The 13914-nt window shown below is 48.3% G+C and overlaps 1 protein-coding gene across 20 annotated transcripts in view; it reads left to right on the top strand.

Annotated features, from left to right (window-relative positions):
- Cacna1c (calcium voltage-gated channel subunit alpha1 C) overlaps positions 1–11680 on the top strand; it is a 659151-nt gene extending 647471 nt beyond the window's left edge. For 13 of the 20 annotated variants that reach the window (XM_037204209.1, XM_037204213.1, XM_037204211.1 and 10 more), the window contains 4 exons: positions 89–192; positions 890–993; positions 2873–3211; positions 4943–11680. In XM_037204209.1, coding sequence (XP_037060104.1) covers positions 89–192; positions 890–993; positions 2873–3211; positions 4943–5245 — 850 coding nt within the window. In that variant the 3' untranslated portion in view covers positions 5246–11680. The remainder of the gene's footprint in view (positions 1–88; positions 193–889; positions 994–2872; positions 3212–4942) is intronic. The other 7 variants (XM_037204220.1, XM_037204221.1, XM_028880523.2 and 4 more) reach the window with 1 other exon arrangement.
- Positions 11681–13914: the final 2234 nt, after the last annotated feature.

Below are 13914 nucleotides of genomic sequence, written 5' to 3' on the forward strand. Positions count from 1 at the left end.
CTTCACTGAGGAAGGTGGAAACTGCTTTCTGAGGATAGCAGCTGTCCTGATGGGTGGTGCCTAATGTGCTAACGGTTCTCTGTTCCAGACTCTCCTACCAGGATGATGAAAACCGACAGTTGACATCTCCAGAGGAGAAGAGGGAGATCCAGCAGTCTCCAAAGAGGGGTTTCCTTCGCTCTGCCTCGCTAGGTAAACTCACAGCTTGTTCTGCAGATATAGACGGTAATCACCTCTAAGATGGCAATGGTCAGACGCCAAGCAACAACTGAGAAACTGTTCCGGCCTTGCTTAGGCAGCCTCTAGAGAGGGGCTGGGAGGCATGCACAGTGACAAGATGGCTCTCCAAAGACACAGTTTGTTGGGACGGGACTTAGACATTGGCTACTCAGATGCCTCGGAGATAAGCTGAGGCATAAAACGAGCTGGGGACTGGTAGCACTGACCCTCGTACCTCACCCGAGAACAAGCCTCTTTCAGTCACCGTTCCGTCGCTGTAATAAAACACGTGAGATGACCAGCTTCAAAACAAGAAAGGCGAATTTGAGCTCCACAGCTTTGGAAGCTCGGCTCATTACTTTGGGGCCTGAGGCAAGGTAGTGCATCATGGCGGAAATGTGCCCTTTGCCTCCTGGCCAGGAATATAAAGGAGGGAAGGAGCCCAGTGTCCCATGATCTCTTTAAGACAACACATCACCAAAGGTGGAAAACTTCCCACAAGGCTCCACCTTTTAAACACTCAGCCCGCCTTTCGACTGTACCGCACTGGGGCCTGAGCCTTTACTACATGGCCCTTGGTAGACACTGTGGATCTCAGCTGTGGCAGAACTGTCACAGGCCGGTGCCATCACCTTGTACCCTTATTCTGGCTCTTCTGCTGCTTCCGCAGGTCGAAGGGCCTCCTTCCACCTGGAATGTCTGAAGAGACAGAAGGATCAAGGGGGAGACATCTCTCAGAAGACAGCCGTGCCCTGGCATCTGGTTCATCACCAGGTATTAACACCTGTGGACAGGCCACAAGCCACACCTCCCGAGGATGGTGGCAGAGCCCTTCTGTCTCCCCTTCTGAGACCTCTGTGCATTAACACCCCGCCCCGGGAGGGAGAGCTGTCCACTTCTCTGCAGACACCACAGTCTGTGGCACTGCAGGGCAGGTCCCTGTGACACCCTGGTGAGGACTCCTTTCCTGATTCTAACTGGAAGCCCTATTCAGGGCTCTCGAGCTTTCTCCTTACACAGTGTGCAGATCTCCCTCCCCACTCACTCACTGCCGTATGCTGCATGCTCTGAAGCAGATCCAGTCAGGCCTAGGGCTGGGTGGGACCTGGGAGCTGAACTTTGCAGCTGTCTGTCTGTCCACTGCAGTGCAGAAATGATGGCAGCACCTGCCAACAGCATGGTGAAGAGCAGGGAATGCTGGGCATGGTGGCCATGATCGTAATCACCAGCACTCGAGGGACTAAGGAAGGGGATGGAGAGTTTAAGACTAGGCTGAACAGGCCAAAAAAAAAGAAGAGGGAATGTTCTCCAAGGAGAAAAGGCCTGGGAGACGAATTAGATAAAATCTATCCTAGCGTAGCGCAGCTGAGAAAGTGAAAACACCAGCAGCATACTCATTCTTGGTAACCTAGAACAAGTAGAAACTTCAGGCTACAGCCCATACATTACCCTGCAGCAAGTGGGGATCGAAACCTGAGCTCCCCAGTTTACCTTTGTAATTACTAACTCCCTTTGGGGCCTTGCTTTCAGTGTGTGTGTGTGTGTGTGTGTGTGTGTGTGTGTGTGTGTGTGTGTGTGTGTCTGTGTGTGTCTGTGTGTCTGTGCTTGCATATGTGTATACATGTATATCCGTGTGTTAGTTCATGTGTGTATATGTTTATGTATGTGGGCACATGCGTACAAATGCACTTTAAAAACTGATACAACTTCAGCTCAAAGGCCAAAGCACAGTCTAAATAGAGATTATTGTCATGAACTTTCCAACATAATGAAATAGCTTCATGCTTCCCTTAGATTTCCAGGTACCCAATAGCTGGGGGGCTCTCGTGACCTGGGGAGAGGGATGAAAAGCAGGATGTAGAGACACTGTGTGCTCTGTCTAAAAGGGTTTCTCCAAATGGTTTTGTCCATTGTCCTCATGCCCAGAGATGGGAAACGAGGGTTCTCTTTGTAACATTATGCTGCCTCCAACTTGCTCTCTGTCTCCCGGAGATGAACGCTCCCACCACAGTGTCAACAAACATGTCACAGTGACTGTGGGAACGCAAGGTCACCCTAAGTATTCTCTGGAGCATTTGGGGATAGGGAAAGCAGACCTGGAAATCGTTCATTGTGATACAGAAGCCAAAACACTCTGCTTGAGATGGACAGGGCATTATCAGTGGGTCTATTTCAGTGTAAAAGTTAAAATAATGACCACTGGTTTTGTCTGGGTCTTTGTGATAGACACTGTACCTCAAAAGCCTTATTTCACGTAATGTCACACTGGCCTATAGGTCAGTGCACAGAGAGGGCACTGGGGAATTCCGGCTCTGTGGAGGACACATCATCATTGTCCTCTCTGTTCTAATGGGAAAGTCAGAGTGACTGCATCCAGATAATATGAACAGCACAGCCAGTCCCAACCATGGATGATCCAGAGTGTGCTCAATTGTAAGGTCCTGAAACTAGAGAGAAATGCCGTCATGTTAGAAGGAAATGCTCATTACAATATTTCTGGATATTATTGAATCTTACACCAGGTCTCAGTGAGGTAGACAGGATTTGGGCTTTGAGAATTCTAGGCAGAACTCACTGGAAAAGATTAGTTTCAAAGTTACTCAGAAGGCAGAGGGCTGAAGCCTCCTGGTAACTCCTTTTCTTATGTCCACAGGCATTGGCAGTGGCAGGTTTGAGCCCCCTCCTGCAGAGAAGCCATTCTCCGACCACGTTCCCCAAGCCATGCCCCACACCCCCTGTCACCCCAGGCAGCCGGGGCAGGCCCCTACAGCCCATCCCCACTCTACGGCTGGAGGGGGCTGAGTCCAGCGAGAAACTCAACAGCAGCTTCCCGTCCATCCACTGCAGCTCCTGGTCCGAGGAGACCACTGCCTGTAGTGGCAGCGGCGGCAGCATGGCCCGGAGAGCCCGGCCTGTCTCCCTCACGGTGCCCAGCCAGGCTGGAGCTCCAGGGAGACAGTTCCATGGCAGCGCCAGCAGCCTGGTGGAAGCGGTATGTGAATTCAAAACTCCTGGGGAGGGAGAGGCCCCAGAAAACAGGAGACTTTTGTACAGAGAAGGAAGCCTGGCTCCTTCCCAAGGAGACTGGGCGTCAAGGGTTTCAACTAGAGAGATGCTGAAGGAAGGCCTGGCCTGCAGAAAATTACAGCTGTGACTGGCCAAGACGATAGCCACTGGTGATGATGAACAGGGAGAAAGCCGTTAGTAAAGGGCGGGTCGGTGAACCCCAAGAAAAGTTCTGCTGCATCCCACAGTTCACACGTGTTGGGGCTTGTTCCTACAAAGAGGGCCAGGGTTCACTGTGCTCAATTCTGACTGCTCAGGAGAACAACACCCCAGAGCTTTGGGAGCTGCCAAGGGAAACGGGCATTTCCAATCTTCCAGTGACTCTAACACACGAGTGTCCAAGTTTAAGAGAGCACTTTTTCTCCTTGGCTTCTGTTCCTCCTTTAGAGAGATTTTAGAGTCACTAGTCCTCTGCCCCTGTCTATTCCAATCCTAGCACCACATTTTAGGGGCCTTTGACAAACTGAAGCAAACCCCAAAGACTGTGGCAAGGTCCTCAGAAACCAACTCCTAGGAGAACTGGTAGAGGGAAGACCTTGCCAATACAGCTCTCCCCAATAAGAGGACAATGGTAAAGGAGTCAGCCTCCATCACTGGACATGCCAAGCAGAGGCTGCATCTATCCTGTGGTCAGACGGACCTGAGAGTAGAGTTCAATTAAGTAACTCTGGTCCTTTCCAACTCTGAAACACTAATGCTTCACTCGAGCCTGATTGTCCTTTACTCATCCCAAAAATCTCTGAGAATCTTACTAGGTGTGGAGACTATAGGCATAGTGAGACATCTGGGAAAATGGATTTCAGCTCTCATGAGCTCCCACTGTGGTGGCGAGGACAAACAGATTAAAAAGTAAGCATTATGTGGCCGGAACTGGCAGGGTATCAGTCGAAAAGTCGGGCAAGGTAAGGAGAGAGTGATTCCCAGGCAGAAGAGGAGGAACGGATGCGTAGGAGAAAAAGAGACCGTCCTGACTCTGCCATATCCTTCTACCCCTTGGCTCAGAGACTTATAAACTTCCTTCTCACTAGTCACTAAAGCAGCTAGGAGGAAGAGTGGACCCGTGATGGTCGCCTGCAGCTCTCTCAAACAAAAGCAGAGCATGTGTCCTGTCCAAGGAGCCCTGGAGCTGCAAACAGCAGGCCAGGGGTGGGGGGGACAGTGCTTAAACACCAAATGAAAACTAAGGCTTCTTGGAAAGAGCAATATAAAAGATGTCTTGGGGGCCAGAGAGGAGAAAAGAAAAGATCCGCCTGAGAAAAGGCAGAGCAGAGGCCACAGCCTCTCTGCAAGTTTCTCCTCGTTTGGTGATATGATGGTGTTTGAATCCTCCAACCTAAAGCGCTCGCCACTGATCTGCGCATGCCCACTTCCTGTGGCCCATACCCCATCTCTGCTTTCCTGTGAATGTCCCTGGTAGCACACAAATACAGACACACGAACATGCATACACACACACACACACACACACACACACACACGCACACTTATGTACACATTCACACATGCATACACACACACATCCTAATACACATACCCACGTGCACATGTTATGTACATACAGATGCTCTGCTTCGCAGCAGCCTGCGACTTCATCCTTGGGGAGCTTGGAACTCCAGTGACCTCGCCCCTCTGTCTTCTTTGTGCCCCTCCTTTTCAGGTCTTAATTTCAGAAGGACTGGGACAGTTTGCTCAAGATCCCAAGTTCATCGAGGTCACCACCCAGGAGCTGGCTGACGCCTGTGACATGACAATAGAGGAGATGGAGAATGCCGCAGACAACATCCTCAGTGGGGGCGCCCAGCAGAGCCCCAACGGCACCCTCTTACCTTTTGTGAACTGCAGGGACCCAGGGCAGGACAGGGCTGTGGTCCCAGAGGACGAGAGCTGCGCATATGCCCTGGGGCGAGGCCGGAGCGAGGAGGCGCTCCCGGACAGCAGGGCCTACGTCAGCAACCTGTAGTCCACAGGGCTGGCGAGACGCGGGTGTTTTTTATTCGTTTCAATGTTCCTAATGGGTTCGTTTCAGAAGTGCCTCACTGTTCTCGTGACCTGGAGGTAACCGGAACAGCGTCTTCATTCACTGCTGTCGGGACAAGCCTCAGAGCTGGGCGGTCTGCGGAGTCGGCTTTTCAGGGGAGAAGGCCAAGGCCGTGGTGCAGGGCTCCAGCGCCTTCCCGGGGCAGCACCGCCCAAAGGACCCCACCCCACCCCTAAGCAAAAGGGTGTTTTCCCCTTGCTTGTATAAACAGTCATTTGCACATGTTCTGTCTGAGCCTGGCCGTCTCTATGGTGTAGGGACCCAGGAATCTATGGCGGGAGTAGGCCAGCGCCCCGGGAAGGAGCCCCCCCGGAAAGGGCTGCAAGGTTCCCAGCAGTGTGGGCCTGGTCCCTTCCGGGACTCTTCTTCTGCAGGAGCCGAGGTGCAGGTGGTGGGAGCCAGTGCAGACCACACCACCTGCCCTCAGCTAGCCAGGCTAGGGGGCGCAGGCTGCTGCCTAGTAATCTTGGTTTCATGGTGTGATGGATCTTGTTAGCATGTTTCGGTTTTCTGGGTTTTAGTTTCTTTATCATTTTTTATTTGTTGTGCTTTCCCACGGGGAAGGGAGGAAGAAGAGCGTCTACAGTTGCGCAGCCTCAGTCAGTGTTTCCACATTTGGGTTATTTAAATCGGATTTGGTTTTATTCTATTCTTTAAATGGTGCGGTTTTCTCCCCCACCCCTCATTTTCCACCCGTGAAGCGAGGGCTCAATATCACCACAGGAAGGTTTACCTGCTCTGTGTATGCCCAGTAACTTGTTACAATTTCCTTAAGTAACAGCACCTTTTCCCCGCTTTCTTTCTGGTTCGGTTGAGCGTCACAATCTGCAGGTAACAGGCTATTAGATAAGGTGTTGCGCGCCTGGGCGGTTGAGCTGGGCTCCTTTCTTAGCTGGGCGTATGGATAGGTTCAAGAGAGAGGATGTATGAGCATCTGTGTGTCACACGTGTGTCCATAGTGGGTCGTCTGTGCGTGTGTGCACCCACATGGTGGTGCGTGCGCACCCCCTCCACCCCACCCCCACCCCCCGCACAAAAGTCCGTAGATCCCGGTTCCGGTTTGACTGCAGGGAGTTCTGAATCTGGGGCGATTCGAAAGCAAAAACAAATCACTGTCTCCGCTTCTGCTTCTGAAACGAGAATCGGTAACGGCATTTCCTGTCCCACGAGATATGCAAAAGCAATGCAATAATATCCATTTTAAAATACGATTGTGAGTTGTGTCAGCATTAAAATTCTATTTTAAAAAAACACAAAATTTAAGGGAAAAAAACTCAAGAAGACATTTTGCTTCGATATATTCTGTGTAACGTTTTATTGCATTGATAATGTTTCTGTTGAAGAAACTGTTATACTTGAATTCAGGTCAGTTTCAGTATTTTTCAAATATTTTTTTAAAACTGAATTGCAATTGTGCCAAGCAAATATAATGACTTAAGTTTGTTTTAAAATTCACTTCTTGTATATTTTGCTGCATGTAAAGTAAATCATTTTGTATTTGGAGTGTGACAAGCTTTACCTTCGAACTCTTAAGTGCTTTTTCTACATGTGGTTGGGGAGGAGATGGTTTTCTTTCATTTGCAAAGTGAACAAAGGTATCCCCCGGTGTCAGTCCTCTGCTCTCTGCAGGCAGGTCTAGGAGGTACCATTTTGCATATCTTGTATTTTGTTTCCATTTCCCTTGATCTTTCCAAAACCGGGTGGTAAGACAGTCCATGCCACATCTTGCTTTGCAAGATCAGGACACGTTTCATCCAGGTCTTCACTTGCTGCCTTCTGTCATTCTCTGTGGATACCTACTTGTCCAAGATGCTCCCGTGGAGAGGTGGCTGGCTTTCCCAAGCACTCGGACTGAAAGGATGCGGTGACAGTCAGCCTGGGGCGGTGGTAGGCCACATTCATCTTTGACACATGACTTGCCCAAACACAGATTGCCATAGCTGTGGCTAGAGAAAGGTAATTGGATGGAACTGTGGTCCTTCTAGAAACCACTCAGCCTCTCCCTCTTCCAAAGCAGGAAGGCAGGGAAGCAGAGGATCTTGACGAGGGCGGGGCATCAGGATTCAATTTTCATTTAGGCTGGTCTGTTGTCTGCCTTCAGCAACTCTTACGGTTAGTACCAGGTCCTTTGATTGTATCGTAACAAGAATGGTTGAAAAGAAGAGCTCTGGGGAAAATAAGACTCAACCATTCACCCAGAACTTACCTATGTACAGAATATCGTCTGGTCCCAGTGTCCTTCCAGCCTATTTTAGAGATTATTTGAGAATCTGCTAGAAATTCCAGCAAGGATCTTTCATGAAAATGCAGAGAGAGGTTAACCAGAGTCTAAAAACAGCGCTCCTCCTTAGACTTCCATGTGCCGATAACCCAGCATCCTTTGCAGTACCCATAAGGGCTTCTAGATGTGAGGATTAGTTGGCTTCCTTTGTCTTGTTTCTGCAAAGTTCTGCTACTGTGTTGATGTGACCATGGTGACTATAGAGAGGAGAGCCCTTCTGACTGGCTGTCTGGTTCTTGCATACATCTGACCCGCAGAGAAATGTGGTGTTTTCATTGATTCCACCCACAGACATGCATATTCAGTTTCCCTGTGCTGCCTTGTTTTCCTTGGGAAGCTTTGATCTGCATTGCCAGATTCTACTGAGCAATGACATAAGCTACAGGCCAAGCTCCTGCAGCTCCTGCCAGGACTCCGCCCAGTGTGGTTCCCCAACACCCCCTTCACCAGTCATACCTACAGGCTACCTTCTCCCTTACGGCCAAGAAGACCAGAGCAGCCTTTCACTCATACGCTGCACCCTGAAGAATGGCATCATCAGGGACAATGGACCTCTTGCCCTTTGTTGCTAGGAGGAACAGGTTCAGTGGCCAATGTCCTTTTTCATGCTTGGCTTCATGACCACCTGAGTAAGACTGACACACGTTGCCTGTCTCCAGGACAGAGGGGATCAGTGAGTAGGAAAGCCAGTAAACATCTACACCAGACTGTCTACTCTCCACCCAACATGGAATTTTCCCAAGGACTGTTTTGAACATAACTACTAGACCTTCTGCAATCCTGATAGTCCCTGAATGGCAGGGAAATTAGCCCACAGCTAATGACCAAAGGGTCATGAAGGAGTGTAGGCCATGTGTTTTCATCTGTCGTATGACTAGGTCTGTCTCTTTTATTTCTGATCTTTTCATGTATGAGACCATATTATACAAAGTCCAGTTAGTTCCTTTCTGCCTGGTCCTAGAAGGCTCTTCATATCTTCAGGTTAAAAGAGAGAGACTTTCATAGACCTTGTTTGATTTGTAAATGTCTTCCCTGTTCGTTGTGGCTCCCATCTTTCTTAACCTGACTAGGAATCCAAGGCCCAACTCTGTCATTTACCTTCCTCTGGTACCCTGGTTCCAAATTCTGGGTACTATGAAAAGAAGGTCTGTGTTCCTTTCTCGTACCTCTCAACCATCTGGAGCTCCAGACACCCTAACTGAACACAGTAGGCAGCCCTTCCTTTGCCAAAACCAGCACATTTCTGCAAACACTCTGAAAGTCAGTAGAAGGAAAGTGGCTGTTGTACCGAGGCCAGGAGACACACTCCACTGCTCCTAAAGGCAGGCCAAGAGAGCAAGGATCCAGACCAAGCATGGAGTCAAATCTGATACTCAGGGTTTTTAGCCTTCTAGTAGCACATTTCAAATGTCGCCAAGGGGATGGATGGCCCCTCCATCCTGGGATTTTGAGTAACTGAAATGTCCTCATTCAGGAGCTAGAAACAATTGAACAAGGACCTGAGGAAGGATTGTCTGGCTTTCAGAAGAGCTACTCAAAGCCCAGGAAAGCCAAAACCTGCTGTAAGTGTCCTGGCTGATACTGTTCCTCAACAAAGCCCTGGCTCTAAAGCAAGCGTCAACACAGAGAGAACTAGAGGGATGTAGAGGTGAGGAAAGGGCACATCCTGACTCCATCTGTGTCATCTCATCGTGTGGAAAGCAGTTTCTGTCTTGTCCAGCCTTGTCAAAGGCTGGGGGCTCCGTAATCTGCTTTGGAAGTTGTGAAACATAAATACCTACCCTAGGTGTTTTTCCAGCTACATCAACCTAGCTAGAGCAACATGGTTCTTACCTGACCCTGTGAGGTCCCTTCACTGCATCTGGTCGAAGAATTTGCCAATGGGAAAGTTGTTGGGGGAGGTTGGGTCTCACTCACCAAAGTCCATGTTCTAGAGCAGCTGCTGTGGGGAGAGGCATCCTGGGAGGGTGTGAGGGGGGAAAGCACCTACCTACGATGTCAGTAACAGGCACCTCCCCTCCTTTAGCATTTCACTCTTCCTCATCTTCCTCCTCCTCCCCCTCCTCCTCTGCAAGCCCAGTGAAGGGAATAGAGAGGTGGAAGGAACCATTTGCAGATTCTTACAGTGTCTTCACCTTGCAGGGAAGCAGTTGAATCACACACACACACACACACACACACACACACACACACACACACACACACACACACACATACACACACACCCCCTAAGGCACAAGTGCTGAGGTGATGGCTACTTAGTGATTTTTTTCCACAGAAAAGGAGGACTGTGGTAGTCATGTTCAACCTGTTCAGTCTGGGGCTATGTGTCCCAGAACAGCTATGACCATAGCCCAGCACATTTGTAGATGATGTCCTATTATAAGGGGAAAACACTGGACATCTTAAAGAGGAATGCATGGAAGAAACCAGAACAATTTCCAACGGTGAAAATGGTGACGGTTCCATTCATCTACAGTGAGGAACTGCTACCATTCTTAAACTTGCCCTTTTCTTCCAACCATCTTAAGAGGTTTGATCCATAAAGTGTATGATAAAGACCTGGCCTTCCTGGTTTGTGAGAAAGACTTGCTAACCTGTCTCTGAAAGGGAGTTGAAGAATGTAGCTAGATATATCAAGCATTGCAAATCAATTCAGTACTGAGAGTAAAGTCTGAATTAAGATTTTCCTGTTACATTTCTCTTAGGTCTCTGCTAGCAATAAGGAAGGCAAGGCCAGGAAAATGCAATGAAAATGTGAAATGTCACATCACCAGAGCCGAACTGTCTCAGATGTTCACTGCTTCAGAGGTGTAGCCCCTCATCCCCATGGGAAATTCTGTGCACCCCAATTTCTCAGAATCTAAGTGATTTGATGTATAAAGGTTACAAAACGGGTGACATGCCACTTACTCCAGCATAAATGAGTCAATTCATGCAAATTTGCCACCTAAAACTTCCCTCATGGACCACTCAGCAGGGTCATTACAGAGGCAGTTTGGGGAGGCAGAGGATATAGGAAATCAGAGGGTTATTTCTTTTTTCTTTTCCTTTTTGGGGGAGCAATATGAAGGTACTGGGGGTTGAGCCAGGGGCCTTCCTTGTGCATGCTGGACAAACACTTCAGCTTTTATTTTGAAACAGTCTCTGCCTCCTAAGTCTTCCCAGCGTGGAGAACTACACCAAAGTTAAAAGCAGGGGAGAACCCTTGGGAATTGAGGACAGGTGATGTGAAAGCAAGCAGTCCCTGCAGAGGGCCCCTTAGAAGGCATCACAGTGACCCATAAGCCATGGGCACCTTTCTGTTCGCCACACAGCACACATCCACATCTGCATCCCATCCCCTAGACTTGAAATGCACCTCCCACCCATCTGTCTGCCCTGCTCAGACACGTGCTGTTTGCTCACTGCCCTGAACAAAGCCTGGATGGCAGGGAAACAGCTGGGTTGACACACATCTGCGGTGAGAGCAGTTAAGAACAACCTGTGGGAGTAGAAGTCATTGAGAAATAGGGTGGCAGATCCCCAGAAGTGAATGCTGCAATGTCTGCCTCTCTCATAATACTGCAATTCTACTTTAATCTGCCAGTGTTGCTAAGGAAAACTTCCCTCCATGTAAAGGGTCCACATGAAGCCGCTCCTGCCCCCAACTCTCCATGTGTCTACTCAGTCCACTTTTATGTCCCCGAGAAAGCCTGTGTCATGTGCCATGCCTGTTCCCAGAGAGGCATGGAAAGATGATCAGGCTTCTGTGTCACTCATATACACCTGCACATCCGACACCTGCCCCTCCAGGCTCCACGACACCACAGTCTGACTGTTGTAAATATTGTTGTACAGTTTGTAATCATCAAATAATACTGCTGTCAACGGCCCTGCCTGCTGCGCCTTCTCCCCCTCGAGTAAGGCCAGGGAATCTAGAAGGGAAAACCTTCAAGGAGAGCTTCAGGGTCCATCTCTGTGTGAGACGCTACTGTATATTCCTGTAAGATTGCATTTTTATCTAAGGAATGATGTTATTTAAAAAACAAACAAAAACGCAAAAAAGAATTGCAAATAAATTTCTTAACAATGTCGATCTTGGTTTAATCAATATCTCCCCTGTTCCACACCTCTCCTTTCCCCCTGTTCCTACAGTTCACAGAAATAGATTTAACCCCCACTTGCATTGGATCCTTCAAATTGGGGGAGCAGAGGGGGTGTGACTCCAGCATATCCCTAACTTGGTGACCACAGCAGATCTCACATAGATGTTCTTCTGTCTATGAAAGGGTCAACCAATGGCCAAAGGCAGAAGAAGAGAAATGAACTGGTTAGCTCAGAAAATCGAACTACCGTCCCCTAAATAATTGAGTTCAGATAAAGTGGGGAGGGGGGATATACTAGGGAAGAGGAGAGAAAGCAGGATGTGCAGTGCATTGCAACCATCAAATGCAAGGTTCTGTGGATACCATGATGATGTAAACTGGCTCACACAAAGCTTCCAGAATAATCCCCAGGCAAAACAGAATTGTTGCAGGGATTCCAGGAGGCAGGGGAAGCAGCTCAAGAACCTGTCTCCTGCCTAGAGAAAGTCTGCTCGGCTGGACTCGGGCTTCTTGTAACTCCGCTGGAGCTTGGAGTCTCTTGATACCTTGGAATCCTGGAAGAGGAATGCCTGAACAGCCAACTTAACTTTGGCAAGTTCAGCTTTTAGCCCAGCAGCAGCCACATGCCCTACCCAGCCTGGCGCAGCATCTGAACCTTCATCCAGAGCAGCTGGCATGGAGCGTATGGGGACCACAGCAGATGGAAAAGCAAATCGTCCTGAACATCAAAGATCTGTACTCAGCGGAGATTGCTGCTTCTAATCACAGAGGTGCAAACACAGAAGCAGGAAGTCATTATTGTACCCCCATCACTGAAAGCTGTTTCCCCATCCATCTGAAGTGACTTCCTGGATTTAAAGGGCCAGTACCCTCTTATATCCCTCTTTCCATCTTTTCTCCTTTCAGAAACTAGACATTAAAGCTAATACATCCAAAAGCAAATATTTAGATGAAGAACATTAGAAAGTGATTGAGCATTATCCAGGGAAAGCTTGGCTCAGAAAATATGCAAGAAAGCTCGTACATTATACTCATCAAAACTGATCCTGGATATGAAGTTTACCCTTCTTCCTTAGAGGCTCATAATCCTAGCACTCAGGAAGACTAAAGCAGTAGGTTAACTATGAGTTTGAGGCTAGCCTGGCCTATATCATGAGTTCCAGCCCAGCCTATGGTACAGAGAGACCTTGCCTAAAAACAAAAACAAAAGCAAACCACAGGAGGAAAGAAAGCCACCAAGCAAACCAGGCCCCACAAAGAAAGAGCAACCATAAGAGGGGACAGCTGATTTCCAGAGTTACCACATTTTTAGATTCAACTGTTCATTTTGCAACAAAAAATCACAAAACACACAAAGAAATAGGCAACTATTACTCATTAAAAAGAAAAAAATCAACAGACCATCTCTGAGTAAGATCTGGAAAAACTACTGAACAAAGGTTACTCTCTTTTATAATGACATTTGTTTGTCTGGGGAAGCAGGGTATACAGTGCCATGGCACACATGTGGAGGTCAGAGGACAACTTTCAGAAACCAGTTCCCTCCTTCCAGGGCTCCAACTTTCTTGATGATCTCCAAACTAAAGAAAAACGTAGAGGAAGTCAAGGAAATGGTATACAAATAGGACGACAAGTTTGTGATCCTAGTGTAGGAACTGGGAGAGACAAGAGGGCTCCAGGAGCTTGCTGGTCAGCTAGCCTAACTCAGTTCCAGGGTCAGTGACACACACACACACACACACACACACACACACACACACACACACACCATTCCATTCACAATAGCCCCCTGCAAAATAAAGTACCAAGGAGTAATCCTTGTGGCTGACAGGTAGATCCATTTAAAATGAAAACCTGAAGACACTAAAAAGAGAAACTGAAGAAGTTACCACATATTGAAAAGAAACCACATGTGCTCCCCAATTGGCAGACTTTATACCGTAAAAATGGCTATATTACCAAAAGCAATCTGTAGATTCAGTGAAGTTGCCATCAAAACTACAATAATGTTCTTCATAGAACGTGGAAAAATAATCTAAAATTTCATATGAAAACACAAAATACCACAAATAGTCAAAGTAATCCTTAGAAGAAAGAACACAATAATTTGGGGTGGGGGTGGGGGTGGCCGTGGCACACGCCTTTAATCCCAGCACTCAGGAGGCAGAGGCAGGCGGATCTCTGTGAGTTCGAGGCTAGCGTGGTCTACAGAGTGAGATCCA

This window comes from Peromyscus leucopus, chromosome 3 (assembly GCF_004664715.2).
Source record: "Peromyscus leucopus breed LL Stock chromosome 3, UCI_PerLeu_2.1, whole genome shotgun sequence".
Taxonomy (NCBI): Eukaryota; Metazoa; Chordata; class Mammalia; order Rodentia; family Cricetidae; genus Peromyscus; species Peromyscus leucopus.